The 13,037-nt window shown below is 47.1% G+C and overlaps 1 protein-coding gene across 10 annotated transcripts in view; it reads right to left on the reverse strand.

Moving 5' to 3' along the window:
- Positions 1 to 13,037, reverse strand: part of ABCC1 (ATP binding cassette subfamily C member 1 (ABCC1 blood group)) — a 149,859-nt gene that overhangs the window by 94,039 nt on the left and 42,783 nt on the right. For 9 of the 10 annotated variants that reach the window (XR_014072939.1, XM_081556260.1, XM_081556259.1 and 6 more), the window contains exons 2-5: positions 8,413 to 8,589; positions 5,145 to 5,270; positions 2,506 to 2,643; positions 1,224 to 1,349 (exon numbers count right to left, since the gene is read on the reverse strand). Coding sequence is in view for 9 of the 10 variants with exons in the window: in XM_081556260.1 (XP_081412386.1) it covers positions 1,224 to 1,349; positions 2,506 to 2,643; positions 5,145 to 5,270; positions 8,413 to 8,589 (567 nt within the window). In the remaining variant the exon portion in view is untranslated. The remainder of the gene's footprint in view (positions 1 to 1,223; positions 1,350 to 2,505; positions 2,644 to 5,144; positions 5,271 to 8,412; positions 8,590 to 13,037) is intronic. The other variant, XM_081556262.1, reaches the window with a different exon arrangement.

Genomic DNA, 13,037 nt, shown 5'->3' on the forward strand with positions numbered 1-13,037 from the left:
AACAAAATCCAAACAGTTCAACCAACCCAGAGGTGACTGTCCCACCTCTCGGAGGCCTTCCCCAGCCTCCTCTTGCCTCTTACGGCTCCAGCTGCTCTGGCCTTTTCTGCTGTGATGGCGACATTCACGGCAGCCCTGCCCCAGGGCCTCTGCACTTGCCACCCTTCTGCCTGAAACCTCTCCCCCTGGGTACCTGCCTGCCTGGCTCCCTCACTCCTTCAGGTCTCTGCTCCAGTAAGGTTTCCTGGGGGGATGGGGTGAGGTGGGCTTCCCTGATTGCTTTTATCAAAACCACACACAACCCCCAACCATCATCTCCCCCTCCTTTCTTTGCATTTTTCTTCACAGCTTTAACCACCACCTAAGTGGTAGGACATATATACTTGGGTCCCGGGTTACTGTTTGTGCCTCTGCCCATGAAAACATGAGCTCCAAGTGGCAAGAATTCTGCTTTATTCACTGCTACAGCCCTGTGCCCAGATCAGAGCCTGAGACTCAACACTGGATGTAAGAAGGGAGTACGGGGGAGGAGGAAGGAAAATAGGGTGGAGGGAAGCGGGGAGGGAGAAAGGAGAAGGACCAGGGTGATAAACAGCCATGTTCCCTTTCCTCCTACCAGCAGAAGAGCGGCCACTCCCACCCTGCCCACTGATACCCTTCTGCAAAGCAGGATTTTCCTCAAACTGATGGAGGAGACCAAGGGTCTCAAACTCAAATCCTCCAGGGGCCAGGCACATAACGCAGGGGAGAGGAGCAAGACTGTCTAACACACCAGGGAGTGGTGGGGACTGCGGCAGGAAACCAGGGCCACGTGCCTCAGCGCTGGCCAACCGCTTGCATGTGGAATAATGGCACTGATGCTGCCAGAACACTTTCCTAGAAAGCCTGGACAGTTAAGAATGCCTGTGGAATTTCCTGATATTTAAAATGTTCATTCGTACTGTCTAAAACCACCATGCCAACCAAATGGGCTAGAAGACACAGCTGTTTATAACTATGAATGGGACACCCTCCTTAAGTACCTTCAAGCAACGTCTGTGGCTCAGTTTTTCCATCGGTAAAGTGGGGAGGAAGATGTTACCTATGGCCAAGTGTTTGGGGAAGACAGAATGAGCTCCTAGATGGACAATACTGGCTCATATCAATGTGAGCTATATCGTGTCTTCTGCACACACACACATGCACACATGCGTGTCTCTGTGCTCATCTGTGATCACACTTACGGGGTCGTTGATGGTTTCGGAGAACAAAGGCGAGCGGTCCAAGAAGCAGGACAACACGAGCTGGATCAGCACGAGGCTAAAGTAAATGTAGAAGGTGACGTCGCGAAAGACATCGACTTGGGCGTCCTGCACAGGAGAGGAAGGAGGAGGAGGAGAAAAGATCACTTTCTAGAAGCAGCTGCAGGGGCCTGCTCCCTCCCCCCGACTCTCTTCCCTGCGAGATAAGAGAAGACAGGTGTTTACATCACGGTGTGGTCCACTCTACCTGGTCAGGGCAGCTGACACGGGGAGGAGGCCCAGGCTTGGGAGTGGATCAGACCTACATCCAAGACTCTGACTCTGCTCACACTGGCCATGGGGCTTGGTCAGCTTACTTAACCTCTCTGTGCCTCAGTTTCCCCACCTACGAACAGACCAGTGGTTCTCAATGGGAGGGGCGACTTTGCCTCCCAGTGAACATCTGGCAGTTCCTGGAGACATTTCTGTTCAGAGGTGGGAGGGCTACTGGCACAGCCCCTAAACATCTTGCAAAGCACAGAACAGCCCTCCCCCAAAACAAAAGGAAGACTCGGGCCCCAAATGCCAATCCCTGCGTAGGCTGAGACACCTTGCCAGTGTGACTGTGAGATGGCAGTAAGATTATTCACGAAAAAAACTCAGTCCCCGGCCTGGCACTCTGAAAACACGAACTCAACAAATGTCAGCTGCCATCACTATTAAAGACCGCCTGAGATGTACACTGCAGGTGCTCAATAAACGTTCAGTCACTCCTCTTTGCTTTGCCTGATGCCAGTTTCTGATTAGCCCGAAAGTGGCAGGGAACAGCAGGACAGTCTGAAAGGACCTGCTCTTCACAACTCCTAGGAGCAGCAACGAGGGCCACTTCCCAGCCGGAGCGGCACCAACGCAATGTGGGAACCAGGCCAGGGCCCCCCGGGGGGCAGTCGCCCTGCAAACACCACTCTCCACACAGCTGCGTTCCAGACGAAACACATGCAGAGCCGACCTGTTCGGCTGTCACCACTGACAGAGGCTCAAAGCGTGGTGTGCATCTGCCCACTGCTTCTGCCCCTGACAGCAACACAGACAAATGGGGCTTGGAGGAAAGAAGCTTCTAGGACAAAGGTTGCATGGGGGGACGGAAATCCCCAGGGAAGAAGCCAGACCGACGTGGTAGCCATTCTCTGGTTGCCAAGGAAATGCATGGTTTCCACACGAGTCAGAAGGAACAGGCATCTCCCGGGCGCTGCTGAAGGAAGACATGGAATGAGGTCACACTTACCTCTTTTAAGGCAGTCATGATTTTGGATCTCAGGATGGCAAGGGCACACAGTAGGGCTATAAGCCAGAAAGTGAGCATGATCCCTGAGGACTGGACTCCCCTCCTTCTCTCAATCTGAATTAAAAAGGTAGCAAGCAGCTGGAAGAGAGAAGCATGCAACAAGAGTTGTCAGGAGAAGGTCGGGTCCCCATGGCCTTCCCAGTCTGGGGCCTGGCAGATACAGGGCCCAGAGGAGGGCTGCCCCCAGGACAGTGGTAGCAAAATGGCCTGGGGAGGACCTGGCTCCAGTCCCAGCTCTGCTCTTGCCTCACTGGGTGACCTTGGGCATGTCACCAAACCTCTCTGAGCCTCTGCTGCCTCATCTGCAAAATGGAGGTGACAACAGTATTCATCTCAAAAGCCATGAGAATGTAACAAGATCCAGGATGGGATGGAAAAGTGGGGGGCAGGGTGGGTGGGTGGGGAGCACAGTTTATCACAGAGATCGGCACACTTTTTCTTGAAGGACCAGAGAGTAAATATTTTAGGACTTCCGGGCCATAGAGTTTCTTCCACAACCACTCCAATCTGTACTGTAGCATGAAAGAAGCCTCATATGAGACAGGGAAGAGTGGATATGGTCACCTGCCAATAAAACTTCATTTACAAAAACAGGCTGTGGGCCAACCCCTGATTTAGAGAAGGAAGTCCAGCCCTGATGCAGTGGGCTCGTCTGCCTTGGGCAGCAGTGGTCACGGCTCTCCTTTACTGAGCCTCTCTTTCCTCCGCCTCCTAGGATGCACTCACCTGCACTGACTCAGTGCAACCTGTTTTCAGCCCCAGTTTGCAGATCGGGAAACTTACTTAACCAGCTACAGACAGATACATAGTTGTCTTCAGGGAACTTTATTAGAATGACGGTGGGAGGGCGCATTCATTCCTGGGACCCTGAGCTATGACTTCCGTTTTACACGTGACTTAGTGATGGAGGAGAAAGAACAATGAAACCACTTTTCCTTGAAAGGAGATGCCCCCGCCCTTCCGCAGACAGCCCTCTGAAGGCAGACCCCAATGCTGGTCACAGCCATGAACCAGATTCCCAGCACTGCCCCTCAGCCCCCAGCTGCCAGAAACCAGATGTCTGTCCTCATCTGTCCTCCCCAGTCCTCTCGTCTCCCTCACTCCCTGCATCTCTCCATCAGCAACGCACCTGACTCTGCCACCAAGGCCACCCTCAGTTCACCCACAGCTCACCCACAGCTCACCCTCGTCTCAGCCTCCATCCCCCTGGCCCAGGTGCCCCTGGCCCCCTACTGGCCTCCCAGCTTCCACTCCTGCTCACAACCCATTCTCACCACACTCAGCTCTTAAATAAGCACAGCCTGCCATGACACACCTTTCTCTTTCGGGTCAGGGGTTTTAACCCAGGGTTCATGGACAGGCTCTGGATAGAACCCAGGGGTCCATGAACTCAGATGGGAAACAATCATAGCTTTGCTTTCCCTCATCAGCACCACCAATGACAACTGAAAGCAACAAAGCACACTGGCATCAGCAGTGCCTGGGGCTCTGTCACCACCAGAAGTCATACCTGAAAACAAAAAGCTAAGGCATCTCCTCCAACTATCATGTACTCTGGGTTGCTGTTTGGAAATTAAGGAGGTATCACACCTGCTGATGGACCTTAATTTGAGATGCACTAACAAAGAAGCACATATTTTTGCTGTTTGCTCTTTTGCAAACTGTGATTAAAGATAACTGGTTTACCAGCCCAAATGTCCTGCAACTGAAGAATTCATACAGTCCAGACAGTCAAACACACTGAGCAACTGTGGGAAAAAAAAAAAAGGTCTTTGGAACAGCAGAGGCTGAGAAGTCAGACTCCAACTGCTCCAGCCTGCATGGTTCCATTCACATGATTTTCTGAAAAAGGCAAAGTCACAGGGGCAGAAAACACAGCAGCAGTGGGGGGGTGGGGGAGGGCAGGGGCAGCATGAGGGTACTTTTGGGGGGTTTGAATTGTTGTGTGGTTGTATATCTCCATTGTGGACATGGTGCTCACCTGACAGTATCGGTTTATCAAAACTCATCAATTGTTCAAGGAAAAGAGTGAATTCTACCCTATGTAAAATAAACCTCAAGTAAAAACATAAACGGACCTCATTAAGATCTTCATACATATACATATGTGTGTATGACTGGTTTCATTCACAAGCCTATGTGTTTTATGATTTTAAGAACATTATTCTGAGACCAGACTGGCAAAGAAGAAAGGGGTGTGTGGCACAGAAAAGGTTTGGAACCAAACTCTGGGACTGAAAAACAAGACAAAACCCACTCACCCTGAAGCTCAAGGTCCTTCAGAGTCAGCCCCCTGCCCTTCCAGCTCCCCTGCTCCCCTCCTCACTGCCTCTGTCCCAGCCACACAGGCCAATTCTCAATCTCCTCTGCTCTGACCCCAGGACATTTGCACATGCTGGTCTCTCCACTGGATCCTCCCTGTCCCCAGCCCCTTCAATTTTAACATCCCGCTCATTCTTTAGGCCTTAGTTCTATCACCCTTTCCTCCCTCCTCTCAACAAGACCAAACCAAATTCACCCAAGACTGCCACATTTCTAATGTAAGATCTTCTCATTTCCAAACGGCAGCCTCTACTTACCATGGTGATGCCCAAGAGGGTTGGGCTAACCAGGAACACTGGGGCCAGGAGCTTGCCCATACTTCTTTCCCAGAAAGAGTAGAAGAGGTCTGCCCAGCAGACGATCCATAGCAAAAATCCCAAGGCCTGGAAGAGAAGTACATGCCCATCTTACGATGGATGGCACTGGAACTGCCCCCAGCACCCCTGCAAAAAGCTCAGCCTTGGGGGAACCAGCTACCCCCTAAACCATCGGCTGTGGTCTTCAGACACAGTGTACATCCTCTGGGATCCAATCAAGTCCTAGGCAGGGTAAGCCAGTATCCATGCTGTCCCATGCTGGTCTGTGTCTCTTCCACACCCCAGCCATGACTCTATCCTGTCACTATTCTCCCCACCACCTGAAGACTCAAGTCTCTGGCTTATGGACATCCACGGCCTACATGGGGCCCCTCACACGATGGCTATTCATCCAACAATATTAAGCCAACCAAAATTGACTGGGGGCCTACTTTGGGCCACAGACGTGAAGGATAGAATGGTGAATAAAACAGACAGAAGTCACTGCCTTCACAGAGCTGTGATTCCACTGGATGGAACAGGCAAGAAACAAACCAAAAAACACACAGTATAGTGCTAGAAAGGAATAAGTGGCGTGAAAAGGGAAAGTGTTAGTCACTCACTGGTGCCTGACTCTGTGAAACCATGGACTGTAGCCCCCCCTCCCCCAGGTTCCTCTGTCGATGGAATTCTCCAGACAAGAATACTGGAGTGGGTGGCCATGCCTTTCTCCAGGGGATCTTCCCAACCCAGGGATGGAACCTGGGCCTCCTGCATTGCAGGCAGATTCTTTACAGTCTGAGCCATCAGGAAGGAGAAATAAAAGATAAGATAGGGTGGACAGAGAAGGCCTCTCCCATGAGGTGACATCTGGTGAAGAGCCAACAGTGACTACTTGAGGGAGTGAACAATTTGAGCAGAAGGCACAGCAAGTGCAAAGGGCCTGAGGCAGAAATGTGTTCAGCAGGTTCATGCCTGCTGTGGCACAAGCTGTGGGTGTGACAGGAGGTGGCTTAAAAGGAGCCTGGAGCCAGATCAAGCTGGGCCACTGAGAGGACGTCCAGGTTTTAGTCCCTACGATGAGAAGTTACTAGAGTGTTTTTCAGCAAGGCACAGACAAAATCTTACAGTTTTTTAAAAAATATTTTTATTTCTTTGGCTGTGCCTGGTCTTTGTTGTGGTATGTGGGATCTAGTTCCCAAAAGGGTTTGAGCTCAGGGGCCCCTGCCCTGGGAGCATGGAGTCTTAGCCACTGGACCACCAGGGAAGTCCTCTGGTTTACACGTTAAAGGGAGACGTTGCTCTCCATGAAAAGTACGAAGTGCTGCCAGAGGTCTAAGAGGAAGACACCAGATCCAGCTGAAGACAGGGGAGCAGACAGCATGGTGAGATGGGCTTGGAATGTGATCTGAGCAACAGTATCACAGGCGAGGGGACAGCTTCGGTAAAATCACTCAAGTTTACCTGTTTGCTAAGGGCTTATGGAAATACATCTCGGGAAACAGGGCTTTAATAAAGGACTGAAACACGTGCTAAGAGGAGAACGTGGAATGCACACACACACATATATGTACACACATATACAGGATATATACATGCCCTTCACGTGTCTCCCCCAGAAAGCTCATTCTTACAAGGGGCACACCAGCACCTGTATAGCGGAGAAACAGACTTGCTGACCGGATGACCAAAATTAAGCCCGTCAATGAGGGGCAGATGGACACTGTGTGGCCTTAGACGTAACCCAGAGAAGGACCCCGTGGCAGTTTTGTAGTTCTCTAGCCAGACAGGCATTACTGAATCAAACTGTGAGAACACATGGTCCCAAGAGCCCAAGTTGAGGAACTGACTCTAAATTAACTGGCCCATGTTCTCCAAACATGCCAGCGTCATAAAAAAACAAAAAACAGTGACAAGTTCTTCCAAAATAACAGAAAAATAAAGAAACAGTGTGACTAAGTGCAATGCATGACCCTGAATTGGGGGGAAGGAGGAGGGGATGCTAGAAAGGACAGTATTGGGACAAGTGACAAAAGTGGAATATACATAGTAGTTTTTGTTTTTTTTTTAAGTATTGTGTCCATGTTAAATTTCCTACATTTAATTGTACTGTTGTTACATAACAGACTATCCTTTTTTTGAGAAAAGATACACTGAAGAAGGGGTAAAGAGGCGTGGTGGATGCTAGCTTTTCTCAAATAATTCAGAAAAAAATAAATAGTATGTGTATACGGAGAGAGCAAAAGAGAGTAAGAGGATGTTAAAATGTTAAATGTGGCAGAATGTTAAAAATCGGTGACTATAAATAATGGGTATTTAGGGCTGCTGCTGCTGCTAAGTCACTTCAGTCATGTCCGACTCTGTGCGACCCCATAGACGGCAGCCCACCAGGCTCCCCCGTCCCTGGGATTCTCCAGGCAAGAACACTGGAGTGGGTTGCCATTTCCTTCTCCAATGCATGCAAGTGGAAAGTGAAAGTGAAATCGCTCAGTCATGTCCCACTCATAGCGACCCCATGGACTGCAGCCTACCAGGCTCCTCAGTCCATGGGATTCTCCAGGCAAGAGTACCGGAGTAGGGTGCCATTGCCTTCTCCGATTCAGGGCTGAAGGAGTACATAATATCATCCTTGCAACTTTTCTGCAGTTTGAAACTATTTCAAGATAAAAAAAATTTTTTTTAATTAAAAAGACATCCTTGGTCAGGGAGGAAGACCTCCGTATAATCTTGTGAAATAGATTCTACCACACCCACTGTAATCATGGGGAAACTGAGGCTTTGGGAGGTGAAGAAATTTGCTCAAGGAAAAAAAATTCTTAAAAAAAACATTTCTTCCCATTTCTTTAATTTTGTATCTATATGAGATGGTGGATATTCATGAAATTTACTGCAATAATCATTTCATGACCTATATAAGTCAAATCACTGTGCTGTACACTTAAACTTAATACAGTGCTGTTTGTCAATTATATTTCAATAAAACTGGAAGAGAGAAAGAAATTTGCTCAAGGTCATATAGCTAATAAGTGGCAGTGCCAACATCTGAACCCACGTCTGAATTCAGAGCCCCAGGCTTTACTCACCACATTATTATTCTGTGTCCTAGTAAAAGGCAGCTCAGGGTCAACTAAGCAGAAGGAACATGTCAGTTTTCACAACCAGTCTTCCCCGCACAGCACACACCTCACCCCCCAATACACACATCATGATAAAATCCCACGAGACTTACAGTCTTGGCTTTGTTGAGATGTGTCATCTGAATGTAGCCCCGGTCATGGTGGGAGAGATACAGGAAGTAGAAGGGGAAGCAGACCCAGAGGTAAGAGCAAGGCACCCACACGAGGACGGTATTCTGAAAGCACTTGGTGAAGTCAGGGTTGCTGGTGTTCCACGTGACATTCCACTCCTGCGGACACAAACACAGGCTCAGGTAAACAGGATGCCCCCAGGAGTGTGGACCAGGGGACTGCGTAGAATTCAAAACTACCTGCTGTGGGGTTTAAGAACTATGATGCCCTCCCAAGTAGAACAGGCAAACTGGAAAGATCAGTAACCAGAAAGACTTCAAACAAAGAATGACAAATGAAGGTTATGTCTCACCTTACCTCACAGATAAGTTCCTGAGACAATAATGGGCAGGTTCCATTATTGTACAAAAGATGGAGGCAGCAACTTAAAGGAATCCTCAAGAGTATTCTCCTGTAAATCGACTCATCCTTTAATCACATAAATCATGCCTACTTTACAATCCTGTGAATTAAGAGCTTTCTAATATTCTTCTTCTTTATCATCCCTATGATCCCCATATCACTCTATCAGTGCATCAGTGATCACATGATAGTGATCACATCATGATTACTTTCATCAGCACCATCAGCATCACTATAGCGGTCATCATCAGCACCACCTTCTTTATCACTGGCATCAGCATCACCATCATCACCACCATGTTTGTCACTGGCATCAGCATCGCCATCATCCACCATCATCAGCACCACCATCTTTGTCACTGGCATCAGCATTGCTATCACCCACCATCATCAGCACCACCATCTTTGTCACTGACATCAGCACCACCATCAGCAGCATGACCACCAACAGCACCACCACCAAGGATAATACCCAAATTGCAGTTCTGTGTTCTAGGCCCTATTCTAAGTTCTTTGTATGTATTATCTCCTTTGATTCTATAATTACCTTATCATTTCTTTCTTAGAAGGGAAAACTACAGCACAGAGAGGTTCAGTGATTCGCCCAGTATCTCACAGTATCTACCCCGTTATTTGGTAAGACCTGGAACCTGACTCAGACTCAGGCAATTTGATTCTGGAGTTCCTGCGTTTAACCACAAAGCTATCCAGGCTCAAAAACAAATCTGTTTTACTTTTATCTTTTTAAGAAGACACCTGTATTTCATAAGAGACAACGCCAAATAGGCAAAAAGATAGACACATACATAAATAGAGCAGGTATATCTATCTGCCCAAGAAAAAAACGTCAACCAGCCTTCAGACTTCTGTAATGGAAATTTTCATTCAAGCCCTGATCTGACCAATGAACTGTTACATGACTTTGGGGAAAGGTATTACCCTGTCCAGGGGTTTCAATTTCCTATCTCTACCATAATTAGGCGGGATAAAATTAGAGGTCTGAAACAGGTGACTCCCAGGCTGATTAAGCCCACAGAGATGATCTGCAGTTATTGTTGGTATTTTAAACATGCCTTTAAAAAAAAAAAAATCTTAGTTTAGCTGCCAACACTTACAAATGAGGAAATTTCACATAAAAATTGGATTTCCAGTGTCTCTTTAAAGAATAAAAAACCAGAAAGTCTGGCAGCACTGGGTCCAGATTCCCACTTCAAAACCATTGGGAGGAACTAGGGAGGAGCCAGTCTTTGGGTAAGGTTCTTGCGGTCCAGCCGGCCAGTCCCCAGGCAGCCCCTTCCCCACAGCACTGTCTCCCCACCGCTGGATGTGTGCTCTCCAGACACCTCTGATTCCAACAGCCTTCCCGGAATCAGATTAAGAGAGACCACCAAGGAACTCCAAGGAACCTGGATTCTTAAAAACTCCATGCAAGCTTTAAAGCCAAATCAAAGAACGCTATAGAATAGAAAGTAAAGGGAACAAGTAGACCATTTTACATTTGATGATCAATCAAAATATATGTTTTGAGCTTTATAAAAGAGACCTAGAGGTGTGTACCAGAGCAAGCATTCTTAATGCTACTGAGATGTACACTTAAAAATGGTTGCTGCTGTTCAGTCGCTCAGTCATGTCTAACTCTTTGCAACCTCACGGACTGCAGCACGCCAGGCCTCCCTGTCCTTCACTGTCTCCCGGAGTTTGCTCAGACTCATGTCTACTGAGTCAGTGATGCCATCCAACCATCTCATCCTCTGCTGCTCCCTTCTCTTCCTGCCCTCAATCTTTCCCAGCATCAGGGTCTTTTCCAATGAGTAGGCTCTTCCCATCAGGGGGTCAAAATATTGGAGCTTCAGCTTTAGCATCAGTCCTTCCAATGAATATTCAGCATTGATTTCCTTTGGAATTGATTGGTTTGATCTCCCTGCTGTCCGAGGGACTCTCAAGCGTCTTCTCCAGCACCACAATTCAAAAGCATCAATACTTCGGCACTCAGCCTTCTTGATGGTCCAACCCTCACACCCATACATGACAACTAGAAAAACCACAGCTTTGACTATACAGACCTTTGTCAGAAAAGTGATGTCTCTCCTTTTTAATACACTGCTGTTGTTGCTAAGTCGCTTCAGTCGTGTCCGACTCTGTGCGACCCCATAGACAGCAGCCCACCAGGCTCCCCCGTCCTAACTAGGTTTAGAAATGGTTAAGATGGTTAAAGAAAAAAAAAGGAAGAAGAAGAAAAGATTTGACTTTAAAAACAGAGAGAAAGATCTAGTATTAAGTAAGTACCCAAACTGGTTCTTCAGAGGTATAATTATTCTATGATATAAATGGTTATTTTTCCAGAACCAAGAACAAGGAATTATTGAAAAATAAACTTTAAAAGGTCAACACAGACAAAGGAATTTAGCTAGGAAACTTCTAGACACAAAGAAACCCTAAAAAGGACAAAGTTCATGCCTCTGTAGACTCAGGCACTTGGAAGACAGCCTTGGAAATAATTTATCTGATCATGGAGAAGAGTAGTTTATATCAAAGACTAATTATTTTAACTGATTTCACACCTAAAATTCTTAAGATGATGGTGAAAAGGGGGATTTAACTATTGGTGGTTATTATATACAAAACAGATTCTGGCCAGAAAAAACTCATTCCAAAGGAATTTGCCTTTGTACTAAGAAAACAATACCGAGACTTAATATAGAGTTATGTATATAACTTCCCTTGTGGGAAGGGCTTCCCTCGTGGCTCAGCTGGTAAAGAATCCACCTGAAATGTGGGAGACCTGGGTTCGATCCCTGGGTTGGGAAGATCCTCTGAAGAAGGGAAAGGCTACCCACTCCAGTATTCTGGCCTGAAGAATTTCATGGACTAAGTCCATGGGGTCACAAAGAGTTGGACACAACTGAGCGACTTTCACTTCACTTCTCTACATATATAAGCAGCTTGGTTCGTATATGAGACATTTCAATCACCTGATCCTTGCCCCGATTATGCCTTGACTGTACTGCTGAAGCAGCTTGCTAGCCACACCCTGCTTCCAGACCCTCCGGGCCTCACCTAGTCCTCCCCACCACAGCCAAATAACCTTTCTATCTTATACATCTATACATGCATCCACAGATATAATTATCCACTCATCTGTGAACCCTTCCATCCATCCAACACCCCCATCCAGGCACCAAGTCATCCATCCATCTACCTGTCTATCCATCCACCCACCTCCTCTACCCATGGGCCCATCCAACGATCCACCCATCCACCCACCCCATGATTCATGCATCCATCCACCCCATTTCCCAATGTGTCCACTTGGCCTCTCTTCGTATTAATTTACTTTTAATAGGTAACACATTTATGTGCTAAACTTTCCCCAACTACCCAAAATGGTACACTATGAAAAATAAGTCTTGCTCCCTGAACTCAAAGCTCTCCCCTCCTACCCCACAGGCAAAGCTACTATATTGCTAACAATATATTGTTATTCTTCCAAATATAGTTTATCTACTTTGTTTCCCCCAAAGATGCCATAATACATACCTGTTTGGCACCTCACTTTTTTCCCCTTAATATTAGAAACCGATCTCTGTCAGTGCCAGAGATCTGCTTTATTCTTGCTAGTTTAACTTCGTTTCTTTTGAACAAAGGGTACAAGTAACAAGCCACCTCCCCCTCCTGGTCCCAAACTGGTCCCTCTCTCTAGAGGTGACACCATCTGTTTCTTGTGTATCCTTCCAGGAAACATTTTATGCATCTATAACAAAAATAAATACGTACCTTCTGTAATCAAATGGAGAGAAACATACTCCATACCCTGTACTGTACCTTCCTTTCATCTCTTAATAACAGACCTGAGAGTTTATTCTACCCTGCACACTTCCTCATCCTTTGCTCCAGCTGTTTCATCTTTCATCGTATGGATGGACTTGACCTTATATAATCAGTTAACGGGGCACTGGGCTGCTCTTACAATGAAGCAGTGAATAAATCTAAGAAGTGCCTCATTTCACACAAAGCAAGCATAATTGTAAGATAACTTTCTAGATGTGGACCTGCTGGATCAAAGGGTGTATGCATTTAAAATTTAAACGGTTGCTGAATCCAATGGGTACCATCCGTTTATTCTGCACCACACAAAGTACCAGGGTAATTGCTTCCCAAACTACAATATATTATAAGCTTTGGATCTCTGCCAATCTGATAGCGG

The sequence above is a fragment of the Giraffa tippelskirchi genome, chromosome 13, assembly GCF_054371585.1.
Source record: "Giraffa tippelskirchi isolate mGirTip1 chromosome 13, T2T-mGirTip1v1.2.pri, whole genome shotgun sequence".
Taxonomy (NCBI): Eukaryota; Metazoa; Chordata; class Mammalia; order Artiodactyla; family Giraffidae; genus Giraffa; species Giraffa tippelskirchi.